The following is a 20,202-nucleotide window of genomic DNA, read 5'->3' as shown; positions in this document are numbered from 1 at the left end:
CCAAACATCATTTCTTAATCCACTACCCGACGTCGATGCAGAAACTTGGCCCTTTGATACATAGCTGGTGCATGCGCTACGAAGGAAAACACAATTACTTCAAAAGACAAATAAAAAGTTTTAAAAACATTACAAAAACATTGGCCAAAAAACACCAATGTCATGTGGCATATTTGTGGCAAACATTTAATCCAAATTAATTGAAATTAGGCCCTGGCAAAATGGTCCCCTTGAATAGACTAGAATCCTACACAGAAATCGCTGTTAAGCTCAATGTTCCCGTTTGGACAACGATCTACAATGTAAAATGGATAAAGAGTTTTGGGAATTTGTATCGGCCTGGGCTGGCTGTTTGCATAGGAGTGGAGAATGAGATGCCTGTGTTTCATGTAATCCAGAATATTGTTGTAAGAGATGAGTGTGTTCTTTTTATAACGACTGCTATGAAAACTCTTTATTTAGAGGAACATGTCCATGCTTTCAAGGTTATGCACACCACAGAAGCACCCATTGTTTTGGAATTAAAGACCTTTTGCACCACAAGTGTTTTGATATTTTAATGTCATGTGGTCTTGATTCAGATTTGTTTATAATCCCTTCTTTTTTCATGTAATGCTTTTTGTGATGAGGATAATTTTCTATTGAGAGCAAATATTTGGTGCCAAATAAAGACATGTGGAATAATTGATCTTGTCATTTTTAACAATCGTACGAGCTTAATATTGAATTGTGCAATTTCTAAATTGGACTCCTTACAGAGAAACAATTACTCAAAATTGAGGAATGTTAACTCTTTTTAAGGGAGTAAATTGCTGTGGAGTAAATTTGTAGTTCCTCTAGTAGGAGTAAAAATAGAGTGAGAGTCATTTGAAATTCTCTCTACATAGAGTGAATTGTACTATTAAAGAGTAGAATTTTTACTCTAAATTGAAGAGAAATTACTCAGATTAAACAACTCTATCGAAAGAGTTAACTTAACTCTTTTTAGAGAGGGACCAAATGTTATCCAAAATAGGACCACGTTTACCACCACTTTCAATGGGGATCGCTACTCTCCGTAATTTCAACATTAAGTTTAACATATTTATAATTCGAAATTCGTCCCAGCATTTATACCACATACACACTAGGGTCTATAGCATATAACCGAGTCGTCCCTCACATTTTAATGCATTTCTCAAGATTTAACAGCACTCGTTGTGAATGCTAACCGCCGCGCCACCACTTTCAATGGGGATCGCTACTCCGTAATTTCAACATTAAGTTTAACATATTTATAATTCGAAATTCGTCCCAGCATTTATACCACATACACACTAGGGTCTATAGCATATAACCGAGTCGTCCTCTCACATTTTAATGCATTTCTCAAGATTTAACAGCACTCGTTGTGAATGCTAACCGCCCCGCCACCACTTTCAATGGGGATCGCTACTCCGTAATTTCAACATTAAGTTTAACATATTTATAATTCGAAATTCGTCCCAGCATTTATACCACATACACACTAGGGTCTATAGCATATAACCGAGTCGTCCTCTCACATTTTAATGCATTTCTCAAGATTTAACAGCACTCGTTGTGAATGCTAACCGCCGCGCCACCACTTTCAATGGGGATCGCTACTCCGTAATTTCAACATTAAGTTTAACATATTTATGATTCGAAATTCCTCCCAGCATTTATACCACATACACACTAGGGTCTATAGCATATAACCGAGTCGCCCTCTCACATTTTAATGCATTTTTCAAGATTTAACAGCACTCGTTGTGAATGCTAACCGCCGCGCCACCACTTCAATGGGGATCGCTACTCTCCGTAATTTCAACATTAAGTTTAACATATTTATAATTCGAAATTCGTCCCAGCATTTATACCACATACACACTAGGGTCTATAGCATATAACCGAGTCGTCCTCTCACATTTTAATGCATTTCTCAAGATTTAACAGCACTCGTTGTGAATGCTAACCGCCGCGCCACCACTTTCAATGGGGATCGCTACTCCGTAATTTCAACATTAAGTTTAACATATTTATAATTCGAAATTCGTCCCAGCATTTATACCACATACACACTAGGGTCTATAGCATATAACCGAGTCGCCCTCTCACATTTTAATGCATTTTTCAAGATTTAACAGCACTCGTTGTGAATGCTAACCGCCGCGCCACCACTTTCAATGGGGATCGCTACTCTCCGTAATTTCAACATTAAGTTTAACATATTTATAATTCGAAATTCGTCCCAGCATTTATACCACATACACACTAGGGTCTATAGCATATAACCGAGTCGTCCTCTCACATTTTAATGCATTTCTCAAGATTTAACAGCACTCGTTGTGAATGCTAACCGCCGCGCCACCACTTTCAATGGGGATCGCTACTCCGTAATTTCAACATTAAGTTTAACATATTTATAATTCGAAATTCGTCCCAGCATTTATACCACATACACACTAGGGTCTATAGCATATAACCGAGTCGTCCTCTCACATTTTAATGCATTTCTCAAGATTTAACAGCACTCGTTGTGAATGCTAACCGCCGCGCCACCACTTTCAATGGGGATCGCTACTCCGTAATTTCAACATTAAGTTTAACATATTTATAATTCGAAATTCGTCCCAGCATTTATACCACATACACACTAGGGTCTATAGCATATAACCAAATCGTCCTCTCACATTTTAATGCAGTTTCCACGATTAATTTACTTAAGTGATGGTCGAACACCAGTGACGGTTGAAAACTTTCAAAGTAGTGGCCATTTTTCGGCTGGAGGAGCTTATGATAACTTGCGCTCCCCACCGGCAGCCAATCACGTCTCAGGACGCAAATGAAACAGTCCAATCAAACCATGCGTGGTTTTGGCCCAGTAAATGAAACAGACCAATCAGACAGGAGTGGTTTTTCCGCGAGGGCGGGGGAGCAAGTGAAACAAGTGAAACACAGGTGTAGAGCACAACAACATTCCGGTGGCGCAAGGATGACACGCAAATTCGTGAAGCGTTCTATCTTTTAAGTTTTATTTCATATCGTAACTCTTATTATTTAATATTTAGTTTTGGTTTTGGGCGAAACAGCGACCCCTTGTGGCGGAGTGTGCCGCTACAGCGGTGAAACGCCGCCCCCTGGTGGCGGAGTAGACCGCTAAAGCGCTCCTCCGCGGTCCTGGACCACCGTTTACCAGGAGGATTTACGCCAAGAGGAGTTTAACTGCTCTTTCGGAATTACTCAAATGGCCCATTTTATCATTAACTTTATCCAGTCTGTAAAAACCAAAGAAAAAACAATAAAATGAGTGATAATCATAACAGTAATAACAATGATAATGTAGGCTAGAAGTCGCCACAATGCAATGAATAAATGAAAAAATACCTAAAGAATAGATATCGAAGGCAAATGTTACAGTGCGACACGTCCGGTGTGGTGCCAGTTACCCATTTCAACGTCAGTGAGCATCCGGACCAGCTCCTCGTCCGTCACCTCTGTGGGGGGCGGCGGAACCGAAGGGCGCTGGTCCTTCAGGGTGTCCTCCTTGAACAGCCCGAAGCCAACAAGCGCCTCGCCCCCCCCGCCCGGGCAGAGTGGCACGAGGCCGGGCCTCCTCCTGCTCCCGGCGGAAATAGAGATGCTCAGCAAAAGCGGGTTGGGCGCAGGAATACCGGGAGAATCAGGAATATCAGCGGGTTGTCCGAGGCACTTGTCTCCCGATCCCGCTGGTGACAGGCGACCACATGGCAGGCGTAGCCCACGTCGTTCTCCAGGGGCCATCTGAGAGCCTGACCCTGGTACTTGCCCAGCTGGATGCTGTGGCAGCCCAGCACCAGCATGGGGTTCCCAGGGTCACCACCCTCGGAGACGACGCGGGCTCGGGCCTCCTTCTCCACCTCCCCCGGCTTCTTGGCCCTGGCGGTAGCCTGGGTCCCGCGTGGCCCCATGGCGGCGGTGAAGGCTGCCGCCACATCGGAGGCCCGCAGGAACGACGGCGTAATCCTTATCTTGGCGAAAGACATCTCTATCTACAATGACAACAAATGACACGACACAGCATTAAACGAGCACTGCATTAAACAAGCATTACAGGTTACTCCATTAAAGTGACTTTTAAGATATACAGTACCAGTCAAAAGTTTGGACACCTTCTCATTCAATGTTTTTATTTTAACATTTCAGATTAATGTCATTAAGTCATCCAAACTAAGAAACACATGGAATTATGTGGGAAACAAGAAAATGCTCAACAGACCAGAATGTTTTATATTTTACATTCTTCAAAGTAGCCACCTTATGCTTTGATGACAGATTTGCACACTCTTGGCATCCTTTCGATCAGTTTCATGAGGTAGTCCCCTGGAATGGTTTACCCCCATTTACCCAAGCCCCCACCAGGGCAAGAAAAACTCCCTTGAAATTAGCAAGGAAGAAATCAATAATAATCTTAATACCCATCTCTACTCTATTGCCTTTAATTCAGTATAACCTTTCTTTTACCTCATTTTTATCTCATCTTTTAGTCTTTTGATCCTGATTGCATTTATTCATTGCATTGTGGCGACTTCTAGCCTACATTATCATTGTTATTACTGTTATGATTATCACACATTTTATTGTTTTATCTTTGGTTTTTACAGACTGGATAAAGTTAATGATAAAATGGGCCATTTGAGTAATTCCGAAAGAGCAGTTAAACTCCTCTTGGCGTAAATCCTCCTGGTAAACGGTGGTCCAGGACCGCGGAGGAGCGCTTTAGCGGTCTACTATGCCACCAGGGGGCGGCGTTTCACCGCTGTAGCGGCACACTCCGCCACTAGGGGTCGCTGTTTCGCCCAAAACCAAAACTAAATATTAAATAATAAGAGTTACGATATGAAATAAAACTTAAAAGATAGAACGCTTCACGAATTTGCGTGTCATCCTTGCGCAGGGGCCATGCTAATCTTCTCTGTATCGTTCCAATTTTAGTATATGTGATACCGAAGTAACACAAATACTGCCTGATCCTGGGTTAGTGATATACGTCCGCTCAGACACCGAAGGGTCTGTGTTGGTGTGGAGCAACAAAAGACCCAGACAGACTAACGCTGCATTACCCGGCCGTAGCCGACCCACGCACCGCTCCACTACGTGGTGTGAGGAGAGAGGACGTTATGGGTATGGTTGTTGAGACTATTCTGGAAAGCCACCGCGCGAGGCACTCTGGGTAGGACATGACGGGACTCTGGGCTATGGGATTGGTAGAGGCAGACAAAAGACAAGCCTATGGCTGCGTCACATGACCCCCTCGCCAGCCCCCCCCCCCTCTGCATTCCTCCCCCCTCCCTCTGGCTGCTATAGACCCAGAAGAGAACAGTGTTGGTTTAACGCTAATGTGTGTGGGGCCGTCTGGGGATCAATCCCCCCTCCCCCTCCTGCTTGCTGCTTCCTGGTGCCGCGGCTGCCGTCCCCTGGGGGACTGTTCCTCTCAACAGGCAGCGCAGCCCACAGCTCCAACCTGGTGTTGGTGGAAGAGGTGGCGCTGGTCTAGGGTGAAGAAGGAACGATTCAAACTCCCTAGATCACAACCTGTTTAGGGATACAGTGAGTCTAGCCCTGAATACAAGTCAGAACACTGTTGCCAAACAAGAACACATACAGTTATAGATGGACTAATACTGTGATCTAATTCTACACATGATAAAAATCAAATGTATAAAAACATAAAATACATAATTGGATCAATTGTAATTTGATTACTGAGCAGTATTGGCCAGAAGAGAGGTCCCATGCTGACCCCTAACATTAGCTTTTTGATTGTTCAATGTTTTTACATTTTAAGAGTGATATTCAAAAAGCTACCGCTAGGTGTCAGCATGCGACCTATTATGGCTCTGAGCTGGTTAGCAGCAGGTTTGATATTCGCCGGATATTCGGTTTTGCAATCGGATTGATCAACACAATTGCAATTCATTACGGGTGTAGTTTGTTGAGTACAGTGTAGGACACTGTATTGACCAAATATCAGACATTTAGTTTTTGTTATCGACACCTGTGCGAAAGCAGCACTTGTATCTACGTTCCGACTGATTTCATCTACGTTCTGTTTTAGGGAGCCTCTACAATTGTTCTCATTCTGATGCTGTAGTAGGCTACTTGCCAACGGTGGGCGGCTACTTGCTGCAGGTAACATTTTGCTTATATCTTGCATGATGGCGAAACAAATTACAAATATTCAAATAAAATAAATCAAAACAATTAGTGATGGGAATTAAAATGCAAATGTAAAAATAATATTCATCTTTGGAACAGATGATAGAAATGATTTTTTTTGTGCGTGTTTGAAAGATTCTGGCCTCTTTAAAATGGAATTCTGAAGAATACTAGGGATAGGTTCATTAAAAACGTTGGAAACCTACACCACAAACCTGCAATTAGAGCTGTATCAAGACTTAAACAGCAGATCCAATTCGAATAAATAATGACATACTATCTCGTAATAATGATAGTATTTCGTAATTATGGAGATAATTATCTCGTCATTAAGAGACAGAGCTATTTTTACTCCTGTGGATGCTATGAGCTTCCGTAAAAAAATTATTAAATTCAACTTCAAAGTATAAGCGCACCATTGGCAACTACTACGGGAATCGGAACATGTATATTTGTTGATTTGTGGTGATTTCTTTCCTGAGACAATTCCATGGTAACGTGTATGCCATCAGTCTGTGGGGTGTACTTTGTAGACGGTCCCTAAAACAGATAGCAGCCGTGAAGTTTGGTCGATACGGTGTCCTATACTGTCCTCAACATACGTACAGACACCCGTGATGAAGTTAAATTCTGTTGATCAATCCGATTGCGGGCTAAATGAAAACCGAACATCGAACCCGCTTCCGGCTCTGAGCGATGGACTGATCCCGTATCAACTGAACCTCGTGAAGACAAGATGCATAGGCCTACTTTTATTTTACGATCCATTTTAAACTTGGTCATTTGTCTTATATGATCGTCAACATAGTAATCTATGCCATTTAATGTGACTGCTACTGAAATAAGCTGATTTGAAGAATGTCTCTAAAGTTTGGATGTTGAGATTTCAGTTGTATCATCGGACAAAACCCATACAACTGAAATCCCATCATCCAGACTTTAGAAAATGTATATAGAGTACCATAATATTAACTGTTTCTTTTATAACACTCAAGACATTTTCTAATGCACCACTTAAAAGAGATATATATTTTATATCTAAATACCCCTTGGCTTATCAAGGGGGTGCATATAAGGAACACACAAGTGAACCGTAGTAGCCTACTCACCGAATAGGCTACTGATGAAAATCTTCCCCTCTGTCGTCTTGCCTCGTTCTGGGTTACTGCGTTGGTCGCCTGTAACAATGTTCAACATATTGTATTGGTCCAACTTATAAGTGTGTTTGCTACTGCAAACACGTCTAGGCTACCGTTCTTTTTAAGCATACTTCTTATGCTTTCAGCTACAGAAACTATTAAACTATGAAAACGTCCAGCTCTTTGCCCGCATGATGGCTACCTCGGCGTTTTTCAACTCTTTCAACTTTTTAAACTATTACGCTTTTTCGGCATTTTTATTTTTTTTACAATGTCGGCTGAGTCAATGGGCGGACGCCGTCGCCTTCTCTGACATCGTAACGTTAACCTTCGTTCAAACTATTTAACAAATAACACACTTGTATCTTAAATTATCGGAAGACCTAATTTCGATTACCTTTATACTTTTTTCAGAATCACAGTTTACGTTCCGTATCGGCTTCGTTTCAGTTGGTCTCAGTGATTAGCTGAGGTCAGAACATGGACGTGCAGCCGGCGCTGCCAGATTGGGCGGTTTTTACGAGTCCGGGCTGCAGCACGCAGAGGCTCAACTTCTAAACGTCTCGTCTGACTCCGCCTGCCCAATATATCAGTAAAATCACTAATATCAGCACTACAACAGCACGACCTCGAGAGTGATATTGCTTATATATATGTAGCGCCCCCATGCCATGGCTATGGACATGATCTTCTAATTAACCCAAAAGTTAACTGGGACGCTCCCAAGTTCACATTAAGGCCCCGTCCACACGAAGCCGATTTCATGGCGAAACCGCAAAGGTCTTGTACGGTTCGGCCTTCCGTCCACACGAAGCCGGCGAATCCGCTGACCGAAACCGCAAACTTCTGATACCACCCTCGGAGGTGGTTTCAAATCTACCCGGTTTCGTGTGGCCGCCTGAAACCGACTGAAACCGTAAACCATGACGTCATCACCCCACCCCTCGACCCTCTAGCCAATGACTGTTAAGCCCGCGGAGTCTCAGAACTCACAACAAGGATTTCTGTAGCAGAAGCAGCGCCCCTTATGGGCCTGGAATGTGTACTACAGCGTTTCTACAGATCTACCCGGTTTCGCTTGGCTTCGTCTTTTTTATGTTTAGTTGTATTGTAGTGTCTCGTAGAGTATTGTAGAACTAAACCCCTAATAAACAGGAATCACTGGCCTGGTAATTACAATAAAAACACACATAATTTACTATGAAAGATAGGTTTCATTGTATTAACACGTTAAACATCAACATGAATCATTCTGTGCATCGACCCACAAGTAAACCAATTCACACAAGGAATCAAATGCATTTTGGAAAGATAATGTACAAAGCAATATAAAGTCCTATGCCGGCACGAACTATTTATCCCCACGTTGCAGGCCTGTGTCGTCGCTTGGGTACGTGGAGGCCAAAAACAGAACGGCCGCTTCACTCACAGGAGCAAACAAACAACAAATGTACCTTTCACCTCACTTGGAGGAGTGCGTGTGTGTGTGTGTGTGGAAGCGAGCGGACGGTCGCGGTCCTCGTGTCGACTGGTCCAAGCTGGCGTTTTATCCAAAACGACCGGCAAGATCCTTATGCTGGCGTCTTATCCAAACTACCGGCAAGATCCTTATTTGGGCACATATCCCACTTAACCGCACTCAGGCTCCGCCGCGTCCACGTCTGGATGCAGGTTCAGCATCTCCTGTAAACCTCAGAATAGAATGGAATCTTTATTTGTCATTGGGTTAAATACAGTGTATTTACACAACGAAATTAAGGTGCAGACCTTGTTCAGTGCTTTTTAAAAATAAAATAAAAATAATAAATAGAATACAGTACGAAATATTAATAAATATACAACAATAACAATAACCCCAATAACCCCTCCCCCTGCCTTCCACTTAAGGCACATTTAAGTGTCCTACACCCTCCCCTCCCTCCCAGACAACAACCCCTTCTGCCCACATATATCTATATAGCAGCAGGTCCAGGAAGGTAAGCATAATGAGGAATGTCCAGAGGTAGTGGTGATCGTTCATGTGGTTGTCTATGTATTGCACAGGGGTTATTTTTTGTTTAGCGTACGTATGGCCCAGGGGAAGAAGCTGTTGGTTAGTCTGATGGTGCGTGATTTCATTGAACTGTATCACCTGCCAGAGGGAAGCAGAACGAACAGGTGGTGAGCAGGGTGCGCAGCGTCTTTTAGAATGGATCTGGTCCTGTTTCGGCAGCGGGAGCTGGCAAGCTCTTCCAGGGAGGGCAGTGGGCAGCCTGTGATCTTCGTGATGAGAAGAACATCAATACATACACGATCACTGATCTGGTGGTTATCTATCCGACAACCTAAACAGTATACCTCTAGTCTATATCCTAGACAGAGTATTATCGCATGTATAGATCTAAGCCGGTATAAATGGTTCACAAGCTCGCACTAGCCGTCCGTACTCTTCCTGGTTCACACCTCCTTCCCACCCAGCTGCCGAGCTGCCGACCTTTTAACCCTCCGGTTCAAAGGTCACATTAAGAAAACAACCAAAACGTACATACTCAAATGAAAATAAAATACAGGCCATAGGAAAATAAACATTCGGCATAATGCACTCAAAACCATTAAACATTTATTAACACCTTTTAACTTAAAGAAAATTAAAGGAAAATATAGCACAGTTCTACAAGCACCATTAATTAGTTAACATTTGTTTGTTTATTTAATGATTTATTTGGCTCCGCCAACACAAATAGATCCGCAACTGGACTGGGACTGAACTGTTGCCAAGCAACACTAACACACACTAGCTAGCTAGAACATAAACAGCGGAGCCAGCCATAGACATCTTGTATGATAGACGGAGCATCGAATGCTACTGCCTACTGGCGCTGACGAGACGCGGGGCCGCCATCTTGGAGTGGTCATCCGCTCCACTCAGTGTAATCCGTTTGGCTGGAGCAATGAACTGTCAGCGCATTTAATTAATCATACCTCACTGAATACCACTGATTTTCATGCGTTTTTTTGTCATACGTGTAGCTATGATAAAGGCCACATGGTTTGGCGTGTTGTATTATTCAATACTAATTATACCAATAGTACGGTAATGTTAAATCTTGCTTGTGAAAAGTAATCCCCCGATTCCTATTATGGATTGTCCGCCGATTTGAGCAGGAATACGCTGAACAACAGCCCGGCATCCTGTTTCTGCTGCTGTTGCTGCTCCCGGTTGACCACTCCAAGATGGCGGCCGTATTTCTCGCGTCCCAGCAGCCAATGCTCCGTCTATCTATAAGATGTCTATGGAGCCAGCACTCATGGAATGCCTCTTGTCCAATCAAATAACTTGGTCGGAACTAACTGTTGTATACAACAGCACTCGAGTTGAGGGCGAATGAGGGGGGGATCATGGCACCCCCCTGTGGAATTAAAATGATCAAAATCATCCCCCTCCTGAAACAACCATTCCCCCTTCCCATCCCCTGTTATTATATCAATTAATGACGACGCTGAAGTTGGCATCCGATTCGGCTTGAAAACCACTTAGAATCTTCAAATCGGTCCTGATTGAAAACCACTACACCTAGACTCTGCAAATCTGGACTACATTATCACAGTGAGGCTATACATTATGTAAAACATAGTTTCAGATTTGTGAAACCTTTACCCTATTTGTGAAAATGCAATACAGGCTTATTTGAATGCTTTTTAGGGGTCCAGACCGCATTGCATTTTCACAAATAGGTTAAAGGTTTCACAAATCTGAAACTATGTTTTACATAATGTATAGCCTCACTGTGATAATTTAGTCTAGATTTGAAGAGTCTAGGTGTAGTGGTTTTCAATCAGGACCCGTTCTAATGCAGTCTGGACCCCAAAAAAGCATTAAAATGTGCCTTTATTGCATTTTCACAAATAGGGTAAAGGTTTCACAAATCTGAAACTATGTTTTACATAATGTATAGCCTCACTGTGATAATTTAGTCTAGATTTGAAGAGTCTAGGTGGAGTGGTTTTCAATCAGGACCCGTTCTAATGCAGTCTGGACCCCTAAAAAGCATTAAAATGAGCCTGTATTGCATTTTCACAAATAGAAAAAAGGTTTCACAAATCGGTAACTATGTTTATTATAATGTATAGCCTCACTGTGATAATTTAGTCCAGATCTGAAGAGTCTAGGTGTAGTGGTTTTAAATCAGGACCGATTTAAAGTGGACCAGCTGCTGAATCGGATGCTGCGAATCGGATGCCAACTTCAGCGTCGTCAATTAATGTGGAAATATTACCGGTATTTCGTTAAAGCGGTTTCCTTTTTCAATTCGGCCCAACGTATGCCGCGGTGTGGACATTTTCACACCGAGTAATACACTCGTGTATTTGTGACGTGGTTTTGTCACTGGTAAGTTGGCAACCACTATGCTACAGAAAGTCCTTACAGTGGAGTGGATAACAAAACTTCAGCTAGCATATGTCACACAGCTAACTGGCTGGGTTAGCTAACAGCGGCTAACGCCCTCGTCCAGTATGCATAAAGAACTCAAATTAAAACAACTTAACTTACCGTTGCTGTTGTGGACTGGACCGGGGGAGCTACACCCTGGAGTGCAGCCCGTACAGCTGCTCGCCCGTTCGATGTCTAGGACGAACCGGCCATGCCTGGCCTGCGATCTTTGCCGCGCGATTTGAAGCCATTGCAGTCTGCAGTGGGCGTGGTTTCCCTGGGGATTTGAATATTTTCTAAATATTTAGCTTTACACTTGGCGACACATTTAACATTTAACATTTAGATTCACATTTAACATTTAGATTTATATGTCACATTTAGATTTAGATTTAACATTTAGATTTAGATTTAACATTTAGATTTAGATTTAACATTTAACATTTAGATATAGATTTAACATTTAGATTTATCATTTAGATTTAGATTTAACATTTAGATATAGATTTAACATTTAAAATGTAACATTTAGATATAAATGTAACATTTATATTTAACATTTATAATAATAATAAATGAAATTTATATAGCGCTTAATATGATACTCTAAGACGCTTTATATTTAGATATAACATTTACATTTAGACATAAAATGTATATATCATTTCTAACATGGATTTTGTACATTTGAACATATTGTTGACAATTACATATAATATAACGTGTTGTTTTACATGAATTTTTCTCTCAGATGTCAGGAAAATGCGCTAAATGTGAGGAAAGTGAGCTAAATGTTGAAAATGTATCAGCTAAAAAATTGTAACAGAGTTTTCACAAACGGCACCCCATACTTTTCTCTACTGTTCCAGTACATGTTCTTTCATGGTTTCTCAACTAGGACGGTACCGCCCCCTGGAGGGCGTTCGCACAACCTCGGGGGGTGCTTGGAACGTTTTTTTTTTTCTAACATTTTTAGGATGTGAAACTTTCATGGTTTTCAAAAAAAAAAGGTGAAAAAACGTACAAAATATATAGGCACCGCGATCTGTTTTTGCGGTGCCCGGGCCATTCTATCTCTCTCTCTCTCTCTCTCTCGCTCTCACTCTCGCGCTCTCACCTGTGTCGCTCTGGAAGTTTAATTGGGTTTATCACATTGATGGACAGTGCTGTCCAATCAGAGGTGAGACATTTGCCTGTCATGACTCAGAGGGCATTCATTAATTAGTGACCACCGCAAAATCAATGAAAAACGATGCATTGACGCCTTTAAGCAGTATAACACGAGTGTGAGTGGGGTTGTTAGTAAATTTATTCATTTTTTATTGGGGGGGCGCCAGAGGATCAGGATAAGGTCAGGGGGGCGTTTGCTCAAAAAAGGATGAGAACCAATCTATATTGTGCAGAACTATAAGGGATTGGCTAGGTTTGTGTGTTTGTAAAGCCCACTGGGCACATTTGTTGGCCTGGCCATGTGGCTAACAAAAGTCACATAAACATACGTTGTTTGCATTATAATTAAATACAAGTGCGAAAGCTTTAAATGTGAATCAAATTTATGTTAAATTATGTCAATTCAATATACATCCCATCATTTATGAAAATAAGAAAAATCACAATTTCGGGGCACATCATTCTATAGGGTGCCTTATCACCAATATACGACTAATTTCTAATTCATGGGTCGACCACATTTATTTCCCTGTAACCCCATTTTAGGAAACGTATTTCCTTATTTTAGCCATTTTGGCAACTTGACCAAGCACAAATCAAGTGACGGCAGGAAAGCCCCAGCGTAAATAATATCAACCTTATATATAAAATGTACTTTGAATTTGAATTCAAGCAGCTTCGTCGTACTGTAACAGTAGCAAATGTCTTCCCTGAGATGAGCGATTTATCTTGGAGCCAGTGGTGGTGTAAACAGCGACGAGTACAACGTCATCAGTATGCGACCTTGGGAGAAAGGCGGAGGGAAAGCCGATTTCAGGATTAAACAGTAGGATTACAGCTAAAAGCACATTGCTTGGGGCTTTAAAATACCGAATCTGTTTAAATATAACATCCACGAAATATGTCTAAAGAATTTCGAGAAAATGTAATTGGCTAATATAAAAGAACTAGCATGTAATTAGGCGGATCGCTAGCACTTGACAACAACGACGACGACACAACAACCCTGGTTCCCTTGACAACGGCGCGGAAGCTCTACAATTCTAATATAGAGATAACGTTACAATACATTTATTCATTGGCATTCTTTGAGACACAAGTTTTCGAGTTTATAAAAGGATAAACACACATTACGGTCAGACTCAAAACATGTCTTCAGGGACCGAGATGAACGCCGAATCGAGCAAGTGGCTGGACGCTCATTACGATCCGGTGGCGAATCTCTACACATTCTCATCATGTATAGACCTTGCGGACCTAAACGGGGACGGAGAGAACAGACTTGTTATTGGAGATCTGGGCACGGGCTCCTCCAACATGAAGCTGAAGGTGTACCGCGGAACAGCGCTGATGAATGAGAGCACGCTACTGGATCTGCCCACTGGCTTGGTGTCATTTCTCATGGACCTGCACGAACCTCGTATCCCTGCTATTGCTGTTGCCTCTGGTCCTTTTATCTATGTGTACAAGAACCTCAGACCCTACTTCAAATTCACACTACCAAGCCTTGAGATCAATGCTCTGGAACAGGTGCGTGACTACACACTACACCTATTGAGTAACCTCTAATCTGGTTTGTGTTCAATCATTTCTTGTACTTGTGTCTGGTTCCCTGGTTTAACCCCAGGGTTTCCCCCAGCACTGTCTTGTTAAGGCGGCCGCCTTAACAAGACTAGGGCCCCGCCTTGACTACCAATGTATTAAAAAAAAAAAAAAAAAAAAAAAGTTGGAAAAAAAAAAAAAAAAAAAAAAAAAGCGAGATTTTTCTGCCATGAATAGGGTAAGCCCATCATCTTCTCACTATCTTAGTTCAAAATTTAAAATATTAAATATACAACATTGACTTCATTCACTCTATGTGTAGATAAAGACAGACCTGCGAAACTGCAGGGCAAGAGTCTTACAGCCTGCATGAAGATCAGCATCAATGGCCCACCAGTGTCTAAGTTCAATTACAGCAGGGCGCTAGAACTGTTCTTTGCACAGCCACGCAGAATTGCATGCACTGATGCCTCTTGTCAGCTGTGCCGCAAATAAGATCCAAAAAAGGAACTGTAAATAGTTGAATTTGCATACAAAAGTTAAGTGTATTGTCCATTATTTGTATTTAATTTGCACTTTTCTTTAATTTTATTTTGTAGTGTCTGCATGTTTGCACAACATTTGTACCTACTGTTGTTTATTTATATGGAAATAAACAGTCGTTTATTTCATTCATGCGTACTGGCATCTTTGAGCAAAATACCCCCAAAATTTTTCGCCGCGCCAACAACACCACCGACTGCTTACCACCTTGACTGAGACATTTACTGGGGGAAACACTGAACCCGTTATATTGCTGTTTTACAGAGAAAACGACCTGAATAACATTTTACTCTTTAACTGTCTCTCATTGCATGTCAACAAACCGCGTTCCTTTCACCTCCGACCTCCGCCGCCTGCAGGACGTGTGGCAGCAGGCGAGGGAGGGGCAGATCGATCCGCTGGCGTTGAAGGAGCTGCTGGAGGGCATACGCGACACGGCCGACGTCCCGCTCTCGGTGCGCTCCCTGCGGTACCTGGGTCTGGAGACACAGGACATGGAGGAGTTTGTGAGCCTGCACAAGCAGCAACCCATACGAAGACAGGTAATGACAATAGCATTATCTATTCGCTCTATTGAGTGAACCGATCAGCGTTCGAAGCCCGATCCCTTTAGATACAACAAGCTGTATTTATGGACTTAATTGTAACTTATCCTCTTCACATTTTAGCCAAAAGACTGCAACCAGTCATACTGTTTTCTGGGTGTCAGTAAAGTGGTGTTTTAAACTTTCAATGCATTGCAGGAACTGGAACCATGGGAAGAAGTACAATTGAAAGTACCTCCTGTGTGTGTTTCTGTGTGTGTGTGTGTGTGTGTGTGTGTGTGTGTGTGTGTGTGTGTGTGTGTGTGTGTGTGTGTGTGTGTGTGTGTGTGTGTGTGTGTGTGTGTGTGTGTGCAGACTGTGATCACGTGCATCGGGACGCTGAAGAAGAGCTCGGCGGACGAGGACGGGGTCAGCTGTCTGGTGATCGGCACGGAGAGCAACGACGTGTACATCCTGGACCCCGAGGCCTTCACCATCCTCTCTAAGGTAGGCGCTCTGGGTCTGTGGGGGGTATGGGTCTGCCTAGGGTCTGTGTCTGTTGGGGGTCTGTCTGAGGTCTGGGTCTGTCTGGGGTCTGGGTCTCTCTGGGGTCTGGGTCTGTCTGGGGTCTGGGTCTGTCTGGGGTCTGGGTCTATCGGGGGTCTGGGTCTATCGGGGGTCTGGGTCTGTCTGGGGTCTGGGTCTCTCTGGGGTCTGGGTCTGTCTGGGGTCTGGGTCTGTCTGGGGTCTGGGTCTGTCTGGGGTCTGGGTCTGTCTGGGGTCTGGGTCTGTCTGGGGTCTGGGTCTATCGGGGGTCTGGGTCTATCGGGGGTCTGGGTCTGTCTGGGGTCTGGGTCTCTCTGGGGTCTGGGTCTGTCTGGGGTCTGGGTCTGTCTGGGGTCTGGGTCTGTCTGGGGTCTGGGTCTATCTGGGGTCTGGGTCTGTCTGGGGTCTGGGTCTGTCTGGGGTCTGGGTCTGTCTGGGGTCTGGGTCTATCGGGGGTCTGGGTCTATCGGGGGTCTGGGTCTGTCTGGGGTCTGGGTCTCTCTGGGGTCTGGGTCTGTCTGGGGTCTGGGTCTGTCTGGGGTCTGGGTCTGTCTGGGTTCTGGGTATATTTTCCCATTCCCCTTTCAGTCGCATATTGGTTTGTCCCGTGCTTCTTGGTTGCTAAAGAGCCTTTTTAGAAGTAGTCGTATTCTCTTGCTTTTGTGTTGCTCTCCAGCTGTCGCTGCCCAGCGCTCCCACCATGATGGACGTGACGGGCCAGTTTGACGTGGAGTTCCGCATCACGGTGGCCTGCCGCAATGGAAACATCTACATCCTCCGCAGGTAAACCCGTCACTTTATCACTCACAAACCCCTGTGTAGGCGCATGTAAAGATTTATCATGGCAGAGGAGAGAGACAAATAAATACATAGGTACTGGAAGGCAGACGTTTAGTAGCCCGATTCACCCTGTGTCATTGGTAAGATGATGACATTATGCTGTGAGTTCAGTACTGTATTCACTTTTATATTTTACCACGCTGCTTGTTAAGTGTTCTTCAGCAGAACATGATCCCGTATGTGATCATGTTCGCTCTTTCATAATGACCTTCATAACGTACAGTACATGCAAAACTTGAGTACAATATTATTGCTGTTTTATCGTTTATCGGGTACGTAAATCCAGTTTGACAGGCGCTTTGTAACTACCATCAAAGGCTTTTGATGGTATATGACCTGCATTTATACAGCGCTTATCTTACCAGTGAGGCCACTCGCATCACTATTACAATTTTAAAAGCAGTGTGTGCAGTGTGCACGTGGGTTTTATGCAGGTCGCTAGTTCGCACAATAAAAATATGCAAACTACAGAATGCAGCAAAGTCTGCCCTCAGGGCTCTTTGCCAGAAAGTGAAAGGATGGGATCAACGAGTTCCTCTGCAGCCCCCCTGACCTGTAGCTAAGAGTAGCTGGGCAGCGCACCAGCAGCATTTCAGACGATAGCTCTACCTCCTGTGCCCATTATGAGGTTCCCCCCCCCCCCTCTGCAGGGAGTCATCCAAACCCAAGTACTGCATCGAGCTGTCCTCCCACCCCGTGGGGCTGGTGAGGGTCGGCAAGAACGTGGTGGTGGGCTGTGCCGAAGAACGACTATACGGCTTCACACAGAAGGTAACGACACTTTGGACGGCACTGAACAGAAAAACTGCATGGAAACCTTAGCAAGGCTTCTGTACTTATTTTTTAGCATTAATGCAAAGCTCTGTTTGCTCAACATGTTAGTGTTATCCAGAGTTTGTTGTGGAGTGTGGAGCGACCAGCCAAGCGTCACGTCAACATTTAACAAACATTTGGTTTCTCTAATCACAAGCTGTAGCATGTAGACCACACAGACACACGCAGAGAGACAGCGGAAGCGTGTGTCACCCGGCGGCTGATGGTTGTAACCAGAGACGTCTCCACCTCCTCCTCCTCCTCCTCCTCCTCCTCTCTCCAGGGTAAGAAGCTGTGGACGGCCCAGCTCCCGGCCCCCATCACCACCATGGCCACCATGGACCTCCCCACCCGGGGCTTCCAGGCCGTGCTGGTGGGCCTGGCCAACTGCGAGGTGCACCTTTACCGGGACAAGAACCTGGTCAGCACCATCAAGAGCCCCGACGTGGTCACCGGCCTGCGCTTCGGCCGCTACGGCCGCGAGGACGGGGCGCTGGTCATGACCACCAAGGGCGGCGGCCTGGCGGTGAAGATCCTGAAGCGCACGGCGGCGTTCGACGAGCGCGACGCAGCCCCGGGCCCGCCGCCGGCCCAGAGCGTGCGGCTCAACGTGCCCAAGAAGACCAAGCTGTACGTGGACCAGACGCTGCGGGAGCGCGAGCACGCCACCGCCATGCACCGCGCCTTCCAGATGGACCTGAGCCGCGTGCGTCTGGCGGCGGCCCAGGCCTACGTCAGGGCCCTGGAGGCCAGCCTGACGCCCATGTCGGCCAACCCGGCGGCGCCGCTCAAGCTCAACGCCGTGGTGCAGGGGCTGGGCCCGGCGTTCAAGCTCACGCTCAACGTGCAGAACACGGCCGCCAGCCGGCCCATCCTGAACCTGACGGTGAGCTTCCTGTACGACGGCGGGCTGTACAGCATGCGGACGCCCTACTTCCGGATCCCGCTGCTGGTGCCGGGCCTGGTGTACCCCTTCGAGACGCTGGTGGAGTGCACCAGCGACAAGGGCATCTCGGACGTCATCAAGGTGTTTGTCCTGCATGACGGGAAGACGGCGCCGCTGCTGACCGCGCACATCAACATGCCCGTCAGCGAGGGGCTGGCGCTGGAGTGAGAGGGAACCACGTACGCGCACACACTCACGCGCACACACACACGCACACACACACACACGCACACACACACCTGCCAGCCAGCCCACCTGGTCGATGCTTATGGGTATTAGGTATTCCAGCACCTCCAAGGATCAGGGCCGTCTGATACTCAAATTGCAGTGACTTGACGCCACTGGTTTGATGTCCTCATGATTGCTTTGAAGTGTTGCATCCAACGCGTAGACGTTTAACGTCAAATCAATACATTTTGTTAATAATTGTCAAACACGATTCACACTATACACATTTGGACAAAACATGACATTTCAGTTGTGTTGAATACACTACATTCATTATTTCTTATTTATTTGATTCAGTTGCTTTTCTCTATTCTAAAAATTGACAAGCCAGACTTTGGAAAGGTCCTTATTTGCACCATTGAGAGCTTACTGTTGAATGTAATTCTACCTGATGAACCCCTACTCTTCCAAAATCACTGTGAAACCGTATGTAAAGTTTCTATATAGAAGCAGAAAATATAATTATCGTAATCTTATTACATTTCAATAATATCATAACTTTGAGTATAGGAAGGTTTTATCAATATGAAAGAAGTTATGTTTTTTGTTTTAGAATCAACATTTGTATGTGATGGATCTAGTATTTTTGAAAAATCCATAAATAGGTGATGTATTGTTATTCTATATGTCAATATACGGTATATTAGGTTAACGAAAATTATTCATTAAATTTGTTGTGTAGAAGCGCACAACCAAAGTATAATAGTTTGTTTTGCGACCAAAAACTCAGGGAATAAATACTGCTATTGAAAAATTAAATAAAATAAATCTATTTAAACACATTCCGAGAGTCTATTTGAAAATGCTATTTTTGCAACTTTCTCCTTTTCTAAGGACGCCCTCACACTAGGCAATCTCAACACGTGGCAATAACACATGGGCGAGAATCACAGCGAGTAGCCTGGTTGGTAAAGCTTAACATGAGCTATTTGGTGATGAATTATAAACTATTGGTTTTCATTACATACAAAATAAAGTGTTTTAGTCATGCGAGTACCATGATTCCTAACCCTACCGCAAGCTGTAAGCTGGTTAGCCAATAGCAGAGCTGCTCTTCCATCTGCTTTCTGGTGCCTGTCAACAAGCAGTGGAACCTCTACATATATTAGGACGAATCCCCAGTGACGACAGAATGAGAGGATCGTGGACGCCTCCGGGGGGGAAATTGGATGAGCCACGTGCCATCTAAAAGGGCTTCTAAGCACTGGGGCCTTTTTGCAGGGTTGTGTTTCGATTCCATTTTTGCCTGAACTAATTAATTAGGGAGACTCTTATCTTTGAACCTTTGAACCGTTGGCTCGA

The 20,202-nt window shown here is 44.3% G+C and overlaps 1 protein-coding gene and 1 non-coding gene across 2 annotated transcripts; one reads left to right on the top strand and one right to left on the bottom strand.

Annotated features, from left to right (window-relative positions):
• Nucleotides 1-4,891: 4,891 nt before the first annotated feature.
• On the bottom strand, nucleotides 4,892-4,997 carry LOC130371989 (U6 spliceosomal RNA). The gene has a single exon (XR_008893298.1). It is a non-coding gene; the product is annotated as a U6 spliceosomal RNA (small nuclear RNA).
• An 8,666-nt stretch (nucleotides 4,998-13,663) lies between these two features.
• bbs1 (Bardet-Biedl syndrome 1) lies at nucleotides 13,664-19,820 on the top strand. Its single transcript, XM_056577729.1, has 6 exons — nucleotides 13,664-14,448; nucleotides 15,363-15,545; nucleotides 15,903-16,034; nucleotides 16,750-16,856; nucleotides 17,564-17,684; nucleotides 18,010-19,820. Exons 1-6 carry the CDS (start codon nucleotides 14,068-14,070, stop codon nucleotides 18,838-18,840), a joined length of 1,755 nt encoding a protein of 584 aa, XP_056433704.1. The 5' UTR covers nucleotides 13,664-14,067; the 3' UTR covers nucleotides 18,841-19,820.
• Nucleotides 19,821-20,202: the final 382 nt, after the last annotated feature.

Source organism: Gadus chalcogrammus, chromosome 18 (assembly GCF_026213295.1).
Source record: "Gadus chalcogrammus isolate NIFS_2021 chromosome 18, NIFS_Gcha_1.0, whole genome shotgun sequence".
Classification (NCBI taxonomy): domain Eukaryota; kingdom Metazoa; phylum Chordata; class Actinopteri; order Gadiformes; family Gadidae; genus Gadus; species Gadus chalcogrammus.
The sequence above is the reverse complement of the archived record's forward strand: the minus strand, read 5'-3'. Positions and strand labels throughout refer to the sequence as shown.

What these genes read in the sequence shown, in the direction of transcription:
- bbs1 (XM_056577729.1), top strand. Translation starts at nt 14,068, where the DNA reads ATGTCTTCAGGGACCGAGATGAACGCCGAATCGAGCAAGTGGCTGGAC. An exon ending in AGATCAATGCTCTGGAACAG is followed by an intron (nt 14,449 to 15,362) that starts GTGCGTGACTAC and finishes CGCCGCCTGCAG; the next exon opens with GACGTGTGGCAGCAGGCGAG. An exon ending in CCTTCACCATCCTCTCTAAG is followed by an intron (nt 16,035 to 16,749) that starts GTAGGCGCTCTG and finishes GTTGCTCTCCAG; the next exon opens with CTGTCGCTGCCCAGCGCTCC.